Raw genomic sequence first — 17,084 nt, forward strand, 5'->3', positions numbered from 1 at the left:
ATTACTCACAGCCGCAGGAGTTGTTCTCCAAATCAGCAGTTCCAAAAACAGTTTTTCATGTCAACCCAACCCAAAAACACGCCTGCAAAGAAAACCCACATATAATAAAAGCTGTGCGGATACACCTACAGATAGCACATCTTGTTCGATGATGCCTCAAGTTCAAGATACAAAAACGTATTGCGGGGAGAAAAAAAAACAAAAACAAACAATTGCGCGTGAGTACATTGTGCATTGTTTTGGCCAAGTAACGAAACATTTTTTCCCGCACTTCCGTGTCGGCACAAGATACATAGATACATAGATACATGGCACTGGCTTCAAGATACTTTTATGTGCATATGAACATCGCCGGGGGAACCAAGTATCTACCGAGTATCAAAGGCATTGTCTTGGCCGGAATGGGGGGTTTTCCTTTTCTTTTAGTTTTTCCCTCGGCGCTTATCACACACTTCATTAATTTTGTTTCGCTTTTCATTGCTGTCGGTAATTATGGTTACAGTTATGCTCGACTATCTGCAAGATACTCCGAGTTTCACTTTTTTCCGAGCTCTTCTTCTTAATATTGCAAAATTGCATGCTGCACTTGAAAAAAGTTTGCCACGCGTGAAGCTCTTTCTATCCAAAAGATACTTAAATACTCGGACAATATTTGCTCGAAAGCCGCCAACAGTTTGTTGCCACTTATGCTGCTGGCTTGGTGATTTTTAACGCTTCGTTAACGCAACTAAAATTATTATCGCTAACTTCAGGCTAGACAGGGCATTTGTTTTTGGCCCGCAAAATCATTAAATCAATTAATGCTCCACGAAACGCAGAAACTTCAGGCGAAAATTAGAAACCAAACTCGGAAAATAAAACCACCAGCTGAAACTAGATTAAGCGGATGCCTTTAAGTTGTTTATGATCCACAATTATCAGATGGAAAGAGGTTGGCTTTGAATATGACCTCGAAAACAAACAATAGTTTTAAATTCTAAGCTGATTCGTAAGAATCTTTGTATCTATGTACGTAAAACAGTTTGGATACTAAATTAATAATAACTAAGCAAGCGTACACAAACTAGAACCCTTTAGAAAATGTTACTTCCTAATTTCTAAGTTGAGTTATAGCAGATAACAATGGTGGTGGACAAGAAAATTTGCTTTCTCACAGGAAACCATCAAAATGTTGCACTTGCTGTAGCAAGCATTATTTTTACAGCAACCAATCTTGACACGGAAACTTGTTAAAAACAATGTTTAATTAATTATGATTGCACGATAGGCCTCATCATCATCACTTGGGAAGCGGGATTCCTTGGGTTCCCTGAGCAGCAGCCCGGTATTGCTCGTAATTATCGAAACCTCCGGCAGATGGCGTGTGCTGGGATTTGAATACTGACTGACGGACTGACTGACGACAAGTTCAATGGCACACGCGGCGTATGCGCAATTTGCATTGTTTGCATTAAGCATTGAGCTTGAGCTCTTGTTTTAATTAGCGTCTGCAATTACACATACGACATGGTGTTCGGACAGAGCTGAGTGTGCATAATTTAGACGGTAATTACATGGAAAGCTTACTAATTGAAATTGAATGCCGCCTTATCGCAAATGATAGGGGAGATAATAGCACTGATGATCTACATTACTTAGGTTTTAGTGAAATCGAGTTGCTAATAATTAGGTAAACTTCAATCCGAATTAACGACTACTTCTTAACGGCCAAACTTGGCGAACATAATTACCATATTAAAATCCAATTCATCAATTTATTTTAACGCGTTTTCATTTGCTTCCGCTTGCAAACAAAATTTGAACCCTCTTTACATAACAAAGATATGGTCTAGCTGTATTCATTCACAAATTTGTTGACTGACATTGATAAACAAATACTATAGATTTTGTTTCTTATGTCTGAAAGGCGATCACCTTCTCCAAGTATAAAATTTAATCAATGTGCCTTTCACTACTGTGCATATTTTGTTTTCTGTATCCCCTAAATGCAATTCCCAAGCACTTGACTAGTTGCATAAGTTAGTCCACGTTTTTTGCTCTACACACTGAGTTTACATCTTAGCCAACTTATTTATTATTGGTGTAGTTTAAGCCCGATTTTCTAGGTTTCGCATTTGGCAATGTAATTAACACACTGACGGCCAATTGTCCAAAAAACAGCACACAGTAGTGCTGTCCAAATTCACTCAAGGCTCCCATAATTTGGCAAGCCATAATATTTAATCTTTGTGTTTATTATTTCTTATTAACCCATTATGATCATTTCCTACACTGCGACATAAAAAAAAGTATAGAGTTATTTGTATTTATGCATTGTGCTTTTTACTACCACTACCACCAGTAATGTGATTTTATTTGCTTTGCCTCGAAAATAAATACCTAAATAAACAACAAGACAAACGAACTTGTCAATGGTGTGTGAATTTTTCCCTGTCATCATCATCGTCATTATTATATTGAGTTTGACCAAATCGCTGCAGTCCAAACACCTTTTCCATGAAGTCACAGCTGCGATCGGTAGAATCGAATACAAGGAAATCGTTTTGGGCTTATGCAAATTTTAATTTGCTTTGATTAGCACTTAGCAGAGGAATTTTAAACAAATCGTTATCTCACATCTATGGGCAAGTGTTGAGGCGAATACTAAAGGTGGGTGATACCATTCTTTATGGAGTTGCTCATAAAAAACGCTCCATTTGCAGCACTTATCTTTAACGTTCGCGAATAAATAAAAGGCTAGTGCTTAAATGCTACCTATTAATCCATGTCAGGGAAATTTGCGTTCCTTTACCAAAAGAAAAAACATTCGACGGATGTCCCTGTAATAAAAATATATTTATTAATATTCCGTTTCCGATTCCTCCACCTGCTAAAGTTTTGCAATCGCAAAATAGTGGCCTACAAAGCAGACAAAGAGTGAATGATATTGTGTGGCAATTAGCAAACTGGACACGTCCATACATTGGGTTCTTGTGGCATTTGGAGGCTATGGAGCTATAGATGGCCATAACGATTGTCGGCCACTCCGACAGAAACGAACACCGTTAAACGCACAAATTTGGCAGCCAGAAGCGGCTGGTTAAGGGAAACCACAAAGCAACGAATAAATATAAAAAAAGCTTCACAGAAACATAATTAAAAGGCAAAAGCAACAATCGCTCAATTTGCATGCAAGACAGCAATAAAATTTCTGGGGTCACTTCATCGGCCAAGTTCGATTTCAAACATGTTGCAAAGAGCAGGTGCTGTGAGAACTTATTTGATACAGCAGCACCTGCACAGATACATAGATACAAAGATACAAATTATATATATTTAATGTAAATGATACCAAATGGTATTACTGTTGGTCAGATCATTCCAAGTTTCTCCCCATCCCAACTAATTAGTTAAAACTCAAGTAATCTCCCGATCAATGTTAACTTTTTATCACGGTGTCTGCCCAACAGAGCCAAAAGCTTAATTAGCTTCCAGCAGAAATCGCATTAATTACCGTGGCAATATCTGCGTCGCCGCCTCTATCGCAATGAGTTGTAAAAATTGGACAGGCTGAAAATGTATCTCGTTTTGGTCATTCTTCTTGCCACACGATTGCGACAAGTACAAGTCAGTGGCCAAATGGCGAGCAGATTTGGACTCAGCCGTTCACCGCCTCTTGGCCAGATCCAATTGACCAATCTTCGACAGGGGTCTCTGGTTTTCCTCGACTCATTTCGTTTCTTGGGATCCGGGGGGATCCGGCTCGAAGGCTCTCATTAGAGCACTGAACCGTTTGACATTCAAGCGCGCCGACGACCTCACGCATGCGCGCTTCGTTTTGGCTTTGTTGCTGGGATTTCCTCGGGGCTCAAGTCCATAGGCCCAGTTACATGGCAAGAAAATGTTGATACTAACGTATATTATCTATGAATTTAATGTATTACTAGGCAGTTATTCTAATATTCTGATGTGAACAAATATACCCTACTTATTTAATATTGAAATATTTTATTACTAACCATTTATTCTAATATTCTGATGTGAATAAATATACCCTACTTATTTAATATTGAAATATTCAATTGTATGTTTATTTGAATTGTGTAGCTTTTAGGCCATATATATTCGGCTTTGGGGTATCAGCCATTGTTTACGTTCCGAGTTGGGCTGGCTCAAAGACATCGTACCCTCGATGTGGGGCCTACCCATCGGTTGTGGACACGCTAAATGCCCCTGCTCGCGGATCCGCCCCAGGTCAATCGGTTCCAAAGATCTAATGGTGCACGCCAGGCCAAAAGACTCGGGAAAATAATTACACAGATTGTGTGTGTTTCAAATCTCTGTGTGGGCTAAGTATTAGGCGCGCTTTAAGCGCTCGAAACACTTTCGTTTGGGGAAAATGAAAACGAACGAAAAAAAAATAAGATTGTATAATCAGCATTAGGCAGCGGCAATTGGCAATCATTTCTGGGTACAAATTAAAATTATATTACAACATTTTCTTAGACAACAACAAGAGCCCACTGATTACAGGAGAGAGACCAAATCGAAAATGCACTCAACCATCCAGCGAATCGAAGCCGAAGCCGAAGCCGAAGCAGTTAGTTAACTACAGTATGCTACCAACTTCCACTAATCGCGCCGAAACTGACCTGCCCGAAAACAGAAACAGAAAGCAGACAGCCGGACGGACAGACGGACAGACGGACGGACTTGGCCAAAATGAAACGAGACGCAGCTAAAGGCGGCCGAAAGTGAAAGTTTTGTTGTTGTTGGCGATCTACTGTTAAACGGGGGCGCAGTCGCAGTAACCGGCGATTGCCGCATTGGCAGCATCACGAGAGTCGCGAATTGCAAATTCATTTGCCGCATCCGAATTAAATAATTTTGATTTTGATTGCGACAGCCGTCAAGTGGGAGATCCGTTGACGGCAGCAGTCGCTGCACTTTCAAATGCAAAGCAATAGATAGCCATTTTACCACCAATTATATTGCATTTTCACTATCATGGCTCAATTATTGTGCACTAAACTGTTTTTACACTACCATTGCAATGGTTTTAACGCACGAACTGAATTGGCCAAACTGAATTTTAAGCCATCAAAACTTTGTGTTTCCATTCTCTGGTAGTACACATAAAAAGTTTGCAAATACAGTTAAGTTTTAATTGAGTTTCGGTTTTTAGTTGAAGACCGTTTCTAAACTTACAAACAAAATAAATTTCTCCTCAAGCGCCATCTAGCGGCGGGTACGTTTGCTGGCGTCATTGTACGCTATAGTACACCTTAAAATCCAAATTGTTCTAAAACAATGATATAAATGATATGGTTTTTCATATAACGTCATGTCATGTTGCATAGTTCCTATCGAACTTACTAGTCCGAATATCTCTGTCCGTCCTATATACCCCAGCATACCCTGTATACCCATCTCATCATCGTCATCAATCCCGTGGTAGTTGCATTGCCAAATGCGGCCAGCTCGCTGACAACTTGCAACTTCCTGCAATGCGACAAAAAGCGAAAACCAAACCCGTTGGCCGCAACGTCAAGTGGCATCTTCAGGCCACAACTCTTCACCACTACGCACTCTGATTTTTGTCTCTGTGTAATTCATTTCTGTTTTTATCCGTAGTTTCTGCTGCTGCCTTTGTGCTCATCGAAACGGCTTATTAATATGATCCGATTCGGGATGCCACTGGACCGCATTATATTATATAATCTTCCGGTTAGAGTCTATAGCATAATTGAGTCGCGCGAATTGATTAATGGCCAGTAGCTTCATTAAAACTAACCGAAACGAATCATCCGCTCCCTGAGGGAAAAATCACTTCAATATGGGTTTACTTTAGTAACGGGTGTTTTTTTTAGAGGTATAGAACTTTAAGTTGGCATTACTGTTCAAGATGGCGACCGATTTAACAGCTGTCAAGTGATTTATTCTCAGTTTGGTTTGGCAATTCGTCATGCGTGCTTACAAAATCCAACTCGTGCAAGAATTGAAACCAAACGATCATCAAGCAAGGCGTAGATTCGTCGAATGGGCCCAAAACGAGATTGCTGTTGTTCCCGATTTTTCATAAGCCTCCAAGATCTTGTGATTTAACACCGCTAGACTACTTTTTGTGGGGCTATGTAAAGTCATTGGTCTATGCGGATAAGCCACAAACGCTAAACCATTTGGAAGACAACATTCGCCGTGTTATTGCCGATATACGGCCAAATATTGGAAAAAGTCATTGCAAATTGGACGTCCAGATTGGACTACATCCGAGCCAGCCGTGGCGGTCATATGCCAGAAATCATATTTAAAATGTAATGCCACAAGATTATCTTTCATGTCAATAAAATTCATGTCAATCGAATAATCCATCGTTGTTTTATTGCAATTTAAAGTTCTATACCTCTAAAAAAAACACCCTATAAAATAAAACCGACATGATTATACCTGTTAATGGTAGTTTAAAGGGTATACTAGATTCGTTGAAAGTCGGGGAACTCGACTATAGCATTCTCTCTATTTTTTTTTTTTCATAATAAACAAGAGAACATACCGATAGGAACATAGAAAATAGATTGCCCGCGTGACACATGAATTCTAAAATGTTGTTTTTCTGCTCTTTTGAGATTGCGTGTTTAAGAAGCCGAGCTTCGGAATCGACTTCAGTTCAAAGAAGAGCGATCACGATGAAACTACAAGTGAGTGAATTGTTTTGTTGAAAAATATTCAAGCATTAAGTGTTTTTATCCCTTAGTTGCTCCTGATTACCTTATTGATTTGCTCTTGGGCCAAACTTGGTTTTGTATGGCAGGAAGAACCGCCATTCCAAATAGGTTAAAAATAAATGGAAATATTGCAAATGTAAATCGGAACATTTATAAATTTTAAAAATACAAATGAAGTTTGTCAATTAATAGTAATAATAGAAGAATAAAACTTATTATTATTAAACAGACATGGTTGGATCGAATCGGTCGTATAAGATTAGCGATTAGTGAGTTGAGAGGAAGAGTGTTTCTTCGAAACTCGCAACTAGCAAAAATTCCATGCGAATTATTTCACCGAAGGCGTCACTGCAATCATTATCCTAAAAACAGATTCGAGCTCTAGTAGCTCGTCTAGCTCGACTTACATACATACATGTATATACTTAATGGAATGTACATAAGGTTCAAAAATTCATCTCCCTCTTATCATATTCAATGAATTGACTGCGAAATTTATTCAGTGAAATTGGCAAGACCCACCCGTTTGGAATTAATAAGATAGAAACAATAACAAAATGGTAATGTAGTTTTGGGGAAATCAATAAACCACGAATGAAATTAATAGTCAGATATTTTTATTTCATCGCATCAGAAGCACTACTTAAAGTCCGAATGTGTCTATTGCACTTAGTTTAACTTAATGCAGCCAGCACTCAATCACACTCCATTTACGCGGCGATTCATTCAAAAGGTGAACTCACATCAAATCAATAGAAAGTGTGGCAAACTTTTCACAACCCACACATTATGCACAGTTGACATAGTTGACATAGTTGACATAGTTGGCCAGGCAAGCAGAATTCTGCGATATGAATATGATGACTTGGACGGGTTATCGATTCAACGGGCCACTAATTGCTGGCCCAAATGGATGCTTGACTTGGCTCGCAGCCCGGAGGCCAAAATGGTAAGCACTGGGCGTCACGCACACACGAAATTGTTCACAAAAAGTGCATACATAAATTTGCATTATTACTCCGGCCCGCAAATTGCCAGCTCTAAACGGTTTCTTTGCATAAATACTTCACTGATTGCGCTTAGAAAACCACTCATATTCTTTTAAGTAACTCCAAAATTGAAGCCAAGAAGTGGTTTCATGTAAGTGCTCTTCAGAAAATCAATCCCAAGCCAATTAACGAAACTGATTTTCGGCCTTGACCAAAAGCCACTTAACAATGCCGTCAACGGCATTTAATAAAAATGCGTTTATGGAATAAGTAAACAAACAAAAGGCGATCAGAAATACAACAAAGCACTCAGCCGCACAGAGCAAAAAGCTCTCAGTGCACATGAACCGAATATTTTCAATAGTTTTTGCTGTTTTGTGCTTCACGCACTTCTAAGTGGAATAAAAAAAAAACATAGCTTAATAAAAACAAGAATTGCGTCTAATTATCAGATTCATTCAGTCCGAACATGTTCAAAATTAAATCAAGCCCAATTAAACGAAAAAACATGTTAACTGTTAATATAATACGTTTTTGGCAAGCTAATCCTATTGAATATGGAATATAGTATTATTAAAGTACATATGTATAAAATTATTATAAATTTAAAAAAAAATGTGACGTAAAGAAATTGTATGAAATTGTAAATTAAGTGTATAAAGATGTGTAAAGATACGAATCTGGTGTATCTTTAAGTTGCATAATTTTGGGGGGAGTGTGAAAAAAATACTCGGCGATGGAAGACGAAATTTGAATGTTTTATTTAGGCAAAGAAAAATGTATAGCATGTAAAGGCATGAGCCTTTGCACTACAAGTACCAACTTTGCTAGTGCTACTACTAATTTGGGCAACTAAAGGTAGATTCAGTAACGTTCTTGACCAACATCTTGCTACTTTAATCCATTGGCAACGTGCGTAAGCGTTCTGTTCATCTGCCAATGCCAAACGGCAAACTCTCACCATCTTTGCACAGGTGCTGTGGTCTTGGCCAAACTCACTGGGTCGAAACCTGGAAAGTTGAGTGACTATAAATAGTTCCGGCAGCGCAGTGAAATGTCAGTTAAGTTCACGATTAAACGCCAAGCAAAATGAAGAGCCCTCTGCGTCTGTCGACCGTCCTGTTGATCCTGTCGTTCGCCTGCGTGGTCCTGGCCAACAGCAGTAGCAGTAGCAGTAGCAGCAGCTCCACACCCAAGATCTGTGTCCTGCGGAACTGCAACTGGAACTCCAGCACGAATGCCTGTGGCCGCTATGGACGCTCCAATCTGTGCAATCGCTTCAAGAACAGCTGCACCCTGCGATACGAATCCTGCGTGGGCTCCACCACTTACACGGCGGTCAGTCTGTCCCAGTGCTCCGGGATCAGCGTGGGTTCCCGTGGAATCTGCGGCGGATCGTCGTCCTCTTCCTCATCCTCGTCATCGTCCTCAAACGTTGTACCCATTGTCATACGCAGGGGCTGATTTTTGTTGCTGTTCATGAAAATGAAATATCTTTAATCTATTACGTTTAAATTAATCATCGGAATAATTTGCCACTATCTTCTCATTAAAATTGATTATTATAATACCAATAAGCTTTCCTATCAATCTGGGACTAAATTCTTTGTTGTTAACTAAGTAAGTTAAATACTTTACGAGTTGGAGAGTCAATACACCATCCTTCTACTTTATTTATATTGGTTTTTGCTTATCAAAATGATAAATGAACAATATAATACGGTAGCTATAGACTCAAGGTTAGAGACCCAAAATCCAATGCAAATTCTTAATCTTTGTTAGCTCAGCTGTCAATTTGCATTATAATGTATTCAAGTAGAACGAACTGTTTTCCTTTTTTCGCGATACAAACCACATAAATGTGGTATAAAAGTCCAGATGAGTAGAGCGCATTTAAATTAGTTGAAAGCAAGATGAAAGCATCATTGTTAGTGTGTCTCACCCTGACGACGTTCTTCATTCTGAACGTCTCCGGCAGCAATAGCAGCTCCACCGAGGAAGGGTTCGACTATCCAGTTGGTATTGTCATGACCCGTTCTAAAACTAAGTCTCGCAGTTCCCAAGCCTGCCGTCGAAGTGTCCAGAAGAATTGCTCCTCCTCCGCGAAGACCTGCGGTCGCCTGGGAAGGGCCAACATTTGCCAGGCTTTCAAGAACGACTGTCAACGCCAACTGAGCAACTGTGGCTCCAGAAAGTGTGAGTGAAACTACAGAGTGAAACTACTTAGGATCCCTAAGTAACCATTTCCATCGCAGTCTATCGCAAGGTTGACCTGGTCTTCTGTCGAGGCTTGCCCATCGATGTCGTGCGACCCTGCGGAAGTGGGCAATCCTAGTGCCAAAAGGCTTTGAAAGAACTTAAAGAAAACTGTTTCTTAAAGAACTACATTAACCTTATAATTTAATGCTTTAACTAAAAATAACTAGGGGCAAAGCTAAGAGATAAACTCGGCTATTGATCCCGATCAAGAATATATATACTTTATATGGTCGGAAACGCTTCCTTCTGTTACATACTTTTTAAGGAATTTAGTATACCCTTTTACTAAGCGCCTTTTAATAGCGCCTATAATTTCAAATCCACTTCTAACTAAATAATCATTCACAATTTAGGGACAGCCCAAAAGTATATTTTTCGAAACATTTCGAAAACACGAAGCTCACAATGTTATTTGAACAGCAAACTTATTAAAATTCCGAACAGCTCACGTGTTGCTTTACTCACTTTTTATATGAACTAAGATATATTTACACAATTGCGAGCAAAGTGAACTGATAAGCGGAATGAACAAAAACCAGAGGTAATAAAAATATGTTTCTTTGCACATCAGAACATGGAAAGAATTGAGATGGTAAACATCTTCCAAGGTCGCCAGGAAAGATGAAAGTTTGCAGCGTATAAAAGTGGCAATACGCCATCGCCAATGAATTAGATATTGAAATGCGTTTGACTTTGGCGCTTCTGCTGCTGGTGGCTCTGATCGCCGTGGCCACCGATGCCCAAAGGAATCGGAAAAGGACGAGTGCCAGGACTTTGGCAACCGCCAAATCCCGAGCTGGAACCTCAAGAAGGCGTGCCTCCGCCAGCCGCAAATCCGTGATCATCGTTGGCAACGGAAGCAGTAGCTCCTCCTCCAGTAGCACCTCCACACCATCCTCCCGATGCCGGACAACTACCACCAGCTGCTATGCCAACTCCAATGTCTGCGGTCGGTGGAGCTCCACTCGCAGGTGTCATCGGTTCAAGAACAGGTGCCTCATGAAGCGGGCCAACTGCCGGACAACCGTTTCAAGTGAGTATTGGCTGAGTCCCATTAGATACAAAAGTATCTTAGAAATGCCAGAATACTTGTCTGAATTACATATCTGCTATGCAGTGGAGTAACTTTTGATAAGAAAAGGGTTCTTATCAATTATAGATAACAATAAATTTCAAACCTTTTTAACAGGCTGGAATGTGGTTAGTTTGGGCAACTGTTCGAGCATAGCTGTCAACAATACCGGCACCTGTATCAGCACCTTTTCATTATCCTCATCGACGTCTTCATCGAGCTCAACTTCCAACTCACAACTGGCCAGCATACTCTCCTCCATTCTGGGATCATCATCGTCATCCTCGAGGGTTACGCCCATAATTATACGCAGAGGTTGAGATATATTATAACATTATAAGCAATCGATCTTTTCTTTGTTCTACATGAATTGCTGAATTAAAGAATAAATACATTTTTCAGAACTAACTAACAAGTTTGTTTCTGCTCATAAAGTTCACATTTCCCTAAAGTCTTTGGCACTTTCGCCTACAAAACAATGGCATTGTGAAATCACATAAAAGCAAGTCTAAAGAGATTTATTTCTAAATTATGCTAATAACTTGAACTTTCACTGCCGAAACGTTTCGTAATGACCTATATTTCGGGCATGCCAACATTTATTTATGTGCGTGCGCAGAGTGTTCACTGTGCCATTCTAATTGCATCCGCAGGCGTTCGCCATTCACATCCGCACTACGCCAAAAAAAAAATAAAGGAAAATGGCGAAAAATTGCAAACTAAAAAGCGATGCTCCATAAATTTACATTGTCCGTATGTGTGTGTATGTATGTGTATGTGTGTGTACGCTTGTTCGCTTGTCTGCGTGGCCATAACCATAATTTCCCTAGTTTTCCCCCTTTCCACCCTGTTTTCCCCCCGCTTTCCCCGCCCTGTCAAGTAGTGCGATTTATGCGATTGCAATTAAAAAAGAGCGAAAAAAGCGAAAATGTTAAAGCATACATCATGCAGATATGAAAGCCATTAAAACTAAACGACAGTTGCCAAAGCCCACAAAAACGTTTCAGTTAATCACTTTGTGGCTTAAAATCCAAAAATAAAAAATAAGAGGGCTTGCATCAGCAGACCGGATTAGAGTTTTAAATAGAACAACTTTTAATTAAATACTCTTATATAAGGGAACAATAAATACAACTAGCTTTTGTGCATTCTCCAGTTTCTTGCATCAATAAGACAGGATTAAAGTTACAAAAAGGAACAACTTTTAATTAAAAACTCATATACTCGTATAAGGGAGCAATAAGTACAAGTTGCTTATGTGCAATCTCCAGTTCCTCCAATTGCGATATTATTTGTAATGCAATACGTAAGCACACTCACTGATGTGCCAAGTTGGCCATAAGCTGCAAATAAATAATACCATATTTAATAACAGGATTTTTAAGTTTTCAAATACTTAAGCTAACACCAAATATGGCCAACCAAAATGTTATAATTTTTAGTTCCAGAGTAAGGGTTTGAATGTCATAATTATATGTTTTAGGTAATATGAATGCACTTAATTATGCACTTATAAAATAAAATGTGTAGATATGAATGCACACTTTCCTCTCTTATTACTAGGAGCTTATTAATATAAACAAATTGTGAAGGTGTTATTAAATATAGTTACAGCTTACCTGTTTTGCCCTTGCAATTGTCGAGGAGGTACTGGCAATCATTTTGATAGTACTTGCATGTGTACACCGCAACACCTTGTGAATCAACGCCTGTTTGGAGTCGAATGCATCTGGGAGTGGTCCTCGAACAGGTCCTTTTGGTGCTCCAGAGGCAGTAGAAACGCTGCCGAGCCTGCAGCTGAGAAACCAGACTCAACATCACGAAGGCATATACAATAAGAGCCAGGAACTTCATGGTGGCAATCGCTTTAAATCGCAGGTTGATCTTTAACTGACTCAAAGTAAATGTATTACCCGTTTTTATAGTACCCACCTTTGCCATTTGTTTGCGATCTGCAAATATTTGATATTAACGAAAGTAAAATTCGAAAAGTGGCCCTGATAGGTTTTTTTTGCTTGTTAGCTTTGTTCTTGCCAAAATCTGGTGTTGAATAAGCCAAAGCCAATTCCAAATGTTTGCCCGATCAAATAGAAGGTGACAGCGCTTAGTCAATCAGCCAATGGATAAATACCACAGTTTGTGGAGAAATTGTAGCAGGTGCGTTTCAGTTTAACCTACAAATGAATGGGAAAGTTTTCAACAAATGAATGGAAAAACAATTAGGTACTTTAATATGTTTAATTTAAAGAAAGCTATCAAAGCTAAAGAAAGCTATCACTTTGCAACACATTCCATTAAAACTTTCCTCGCATATGAACATTAGTGTTATTATGTTCATTAAAATGACCTTGATGTACAAATTTCGTGAACATGCCGAAAACAGCTTATATAATTACCCTAGCCCAAAATGAGGCAGAATAGGTCAGAGGAATGCAATTACCAAGGGGAGGTGCGTCAGAATCCGCATGCAGGACCAGCCACAGTGAGTATTCGTTAGTAGAAAACCTATCGCCGTGGCTGCCACTCGCTTTTCCCGCACTCCATGCGTCAGAACCATCAGTCTTCTGCCTGTCCGTCCATCATGCGAGTTTCAATTCCCCAGCTACCTTCACTAAAAGAAAACACTGGCATAAATCAAGCCACTGAAAGGATTAATCAAACAATGGAATAAGCTATGTACATTCGAAAACCAAAAGTGCAGTTTAAATAATGTAATTTTATTGAATAGCAGAGGTCAAGCCCTTGTGCTGTGAAAAGTAAATATAGAATGGAATAATGTTCTATTTATTTGCTTGGTAGGGGAGTTTTCCTCAGTGCACTTACAATTCCCACCGTTTTTCATTTTCCCATTTTCCACCTCACATTTCCATAGCTGGCATGTCATGTCACGAGCTCATTTCACTGCATTTCCAAGTAAACTCCAAAATACAGATTAAGGCACACTCGCAATTCGTTGCCATTTGTGTGTTCAGTGAGCTATTTAATTCTGAGCCACATATGGCTATGTCGGAAAGGGTATACAGAGTTCGTGGCTTAGTTGGTCAGACGCTTTTTGTGCATGTATATTTCATACTTTTATTGCTGATTGCTGTTGTTTTTGGTATGCTTGCATGCGTTTGTTATTTTTTCAGTTTTTATCGCATCTTCGCAAGCCTCCCCTTTGACCTCTTTCTATTTAGTCGGCGATAAAGTGCAGCTTAAGCTCTGCTTACGAGTACGATTACTTTTTTTGAATAAATTGCATTTGCCATGCCACGGGCTTGCGGCCGAAAGTATGCAAAAGCTTAAGAAAGATTAGACCAAGGTGGAAATGCAGGAAAAATGGCGGCTGGGAAATGCACTTTAATTAGTTGCAGCATTTTGAATGGATGATTGCATGTCCTGCGAATGGCATGCTTATCGCTATTTGCGGCTTCTGTCGTTCCTTCAGAAGCTTGGACTGACTTTTCGGTACAGCACAAGGTCAAGCAGGGGGGATAATAATAATGAAAACGAATGAAAAACCATAAAAAGTTTATTTTTAACATAACAATAAAGCAAGGCGAGCCCAGACAAGGCCCCTCACTGCAGTTGTTCGCTAATTATTTTCCATTTTCATTTAACTTTTTCGCGCCTTGTTTTCCAAGCAGTCCGCTCTTTCCACTTTTCCACTTTCCACTTGCTTAATGCGCTTTCCGACATGCCGCTGTCATTTTGCGCTGTTTTTCCGGACTTTTCCCCATTTGCTATTAATAAGCTTAAGACTTTTCCATTGCGGCTTGCATGCTTTCGGCTGCATTTCTTGTTTCTTGGCCAACACTTTTCATTGCACTGCATTATGCATGAGCCATATTTGTCACGCTAATTGAATAATAATACCGTATAATTAATGGGTAATATGTAGTATGTAGTATCACCATACCAATGAATTTTAAATGCCAGTCGGAAAATAATGTTTCATAGCCTACTTTCGAGGATTTCTTATTTATGAAGCTGAGTCAGCCTGTGAACCTATCTCCATATAACACATAGTCTTCATATAACTATGTATAACCCATTAATGGCCCACTTAATGTCAATCAATCGATGCAAAGAATCCCGTCGTCGTAGGTAAACAAATAAATCAAATGGTTAGACATGTAGCGTATGTAAATTTAGTTTTGTCATTTACAGCAATAAATTTGGTATTATTTTTAGCTTTATGGGACGATTATTGGGCACATGTCTCCATATTCGACACGAACATGACACCCAGGCTCAGAAATCAACCGGAATAGGGAGCACCGGTTCCAATTTCCTGTCAATACCTTCTGAATTGAACCTGAAGAAAGCTGGACTACACTTGCAAAAACTAAACATTTCCCTGGTGAAGAATCAAATGCTCAACAAGTGAAGTATGAATAGCCTTCATCTAAAAAAGTTTCATTGCGAAAATGTATAAGCTTAAACGAATTTCCTACATAAGAACTACGTATGCCTTGTTATTAAGGATCATATTTTTTTGCAGTTTACCCCAATATGTATATACTCACCGAGTTTCGTGTCAGTTGAGCGTCCGCAAAAACCGATTTTTGGATAACAAAAAAACAAAGAGATATAAAAATAATAATAATATGGGGAAAGGCGAAAAGGGAAAAGAAAAAAGGAAAATAAGGGAAACCGGCGCCTGACACATACAAAAAACATTTGTTTGTTATACCGACTAAATGGATGCGAGTGCGTGGGTGGTGTGGGTGGTTTGGGTGGCTTGGGTGATTCTGGGCGACTTTAATGGAGTGGAGTGGCTCAGCTCTGTGCTGGTGGGTGATTTTTCTGCGTCGCACTCACGAATTATCGATAAAACATGCTTCATGGGCGGAGTGAGGTGGACTCTGTCTCATTACGCCCACAACAAAAGGGAGGGGCAGACACAGGTCCTGTGTTTTTGTCGGAGGCATGTTGAAAATTGAAATCGAAAATGAAACCGAAAAACGAAAACGAAAGCTGGCCCCAAAACTTGTTTGCACTTTGTTGATTTGCCAATCTTTGCGATTTACGATTTATTTGCGAGCAAAATCAAATTATTGCATGTGTCACAACTTTCATTCGGCTCTTGGGGTGACAAAAAGCCAAAACAACCATAAATATACATATCTGCTCGTCAATAACCCTGTGTATAACAAGCCTTTGAGCTTCACAGCCCCCGAATCCTGCTATAATAAATAAAACTTTGTTCTGTCATAGTTTCAGCTTTGGGTTAAATGGTTTGTCGAAAGTTCCCAATTTCATTTGATTTTCCCACTGCTCTACATGATTTGCATGCACGGCTAGTGTGGGAAGAAAAACAACAACAAATCACGGGGTATCATAAAAAAAGGAAATGCTTGAAAATGAAACTTTGATGAGCTATTACTCATATTGACAAGGACCCTCATTTGTCTATGATGATTGGGACAGGGATTGCCGGACTGATAGCGGTCCTTTTGGCCCGCATCGCGTATACGCAACGTGGCCTTGGCCACACAGTTAAGTGGAAAAGTTTGTGGCCAAGGATGATTAGCCTGCCTTCAAAAGGGTTACTTTTCCAAACCCAATTGGTAATGGGTAAATGCTGTGCAATTTAAAGACAACAAGATCTTTAAGTTGAAAAGAATCGACACAGATTAATTGGTACTTTTAAGCCGTGACATTGTATTGAATCTCATAATAGATCAATTCTGAACTGAATCGAATTAACCATAACAGCTATAAAAAGTAACTACCAGAATGCAGCGGAATGTATCCTATTAAAGCAATATTTATGTAATGATGTGCGTAAGGCGAAACAGGAAGTGCGGCACATGCGGCACATGCGACACGTCAACATTCAATTTTCTAATGAAATTTTTATTATAATAAAGCACATATCCGAGTCATGGGAGGTTGTAGACCACGCCCACCTACCGACCAGGCTAACGTATTCATGGGAAACAGTGTTGCTTTCCTTCCTGCTCCATTTCCCCCGTTTCCCCCGCAACATTCCCCTCCAACATCCGAAAATTCTGTGTGTGTATAATGAATGCTGGCTGTGTATTGGTTGGTGGAAATGGTTCTATGCGTGTG

General features: G+C 39.5%; 4 protein-coding genes across 5 annotated transcripts; 3 read left to right on the forward strand and 1 right to left on the reverse strand.

The window, feature by feature from the left end:
- Window positions 1–8,779: 8,779 nt before the first annotated feature.
- On the forward strand, window positions 8,780–9,157 carry LOC120446792 (uncharacterized protein DDB_G0271670). Its single transcript, XM_039627948.1, has one exon. The coding sequence runs from the start codon at window positions 8,783–8,785 to the stop codon at window positions 9,155–9,157; it is 375 nt and encodes a 124-aa protein (XP_039483882.1). The 5' UTR covers window positions 8,780–8,782.
- Window positions 9,158–9,606: 449 nt separating this feature from the next.
- On the forward strand, window positions 9,607–10,028 carry LOC120446446. Of its 2 annotated transcripts, XM_039627427.1 has the most exons (3): window positions 9,607–9,695; window positions 9,750–9,889; window positions 9,949–10,028. In XM_039627427.1, the coding sequence occupies exons 1-3, from the start codon at window positions 9,607–9,609 to the stop codon at window positions 10,026–10,028; spliced, it is 309 nt and encodes a 102-aa protein (XP_039483361.1). The 2 variants fall into 2 exon arrangements, with proteins under 2 accessions (XP_039483361.1, XP_039483360.1); XM_039627426.1 differs by having other exon boundaries at window positions 9,607–9,889.
- A 605-nt stretch (window positions 10,029–10,633) lies between these two features.
- Window positions 10,634–11,344, forward strand: LOC120446723 (uncharacterized protein DDB_G0271670). Its single transcript, XM_039627835.1, has 2 exons — window positions 10,634–10,985; window positions 11,142–11,344. The coding sequence occupies exons 1-2, from the start codon at window positions 10,634–10,636 to the stop codon at window positions 11,342–11,344; spliced, it is 555 nt and encodes a 184-aa protein (XP_039483769.1).
- A 934-nt stretch (window positions 11,345–12,278) lies between these two features.
- Window positions 12,279–12,878, reverse strand: LOC120446855. Its single transcript, XM_039628048.1, has 2 exons — window positions 12,644–12,878; window positions 12,279–12,367 (listed from the first exon to the last, which is right to left on the reverse strand). Exons 1-2 carry the CDS (start codon window positions 12,876–12,878, stop codon window positions 12,279–12,281), a joined length of 324 nt encoding a protein of 107 aa, XP_039483982.1.
- Window positions 12,879–17,084: the final 4,206 nt, after the last annotated feature.

Source organism: Drosophila santomea, chromosome 2R, assembly GCF_016746245.2.
Source record: "Drosophila santomea strain STO CAGO 1482 chromosome 2R, Prin_Dsan_1.1, whole genome shotgun sequence".
NCBI lineage: Eukaryota > Metazoa > Arthropoda > Insecta > Diptera > Drosophilidae > Drosophila > Drosophila santomea.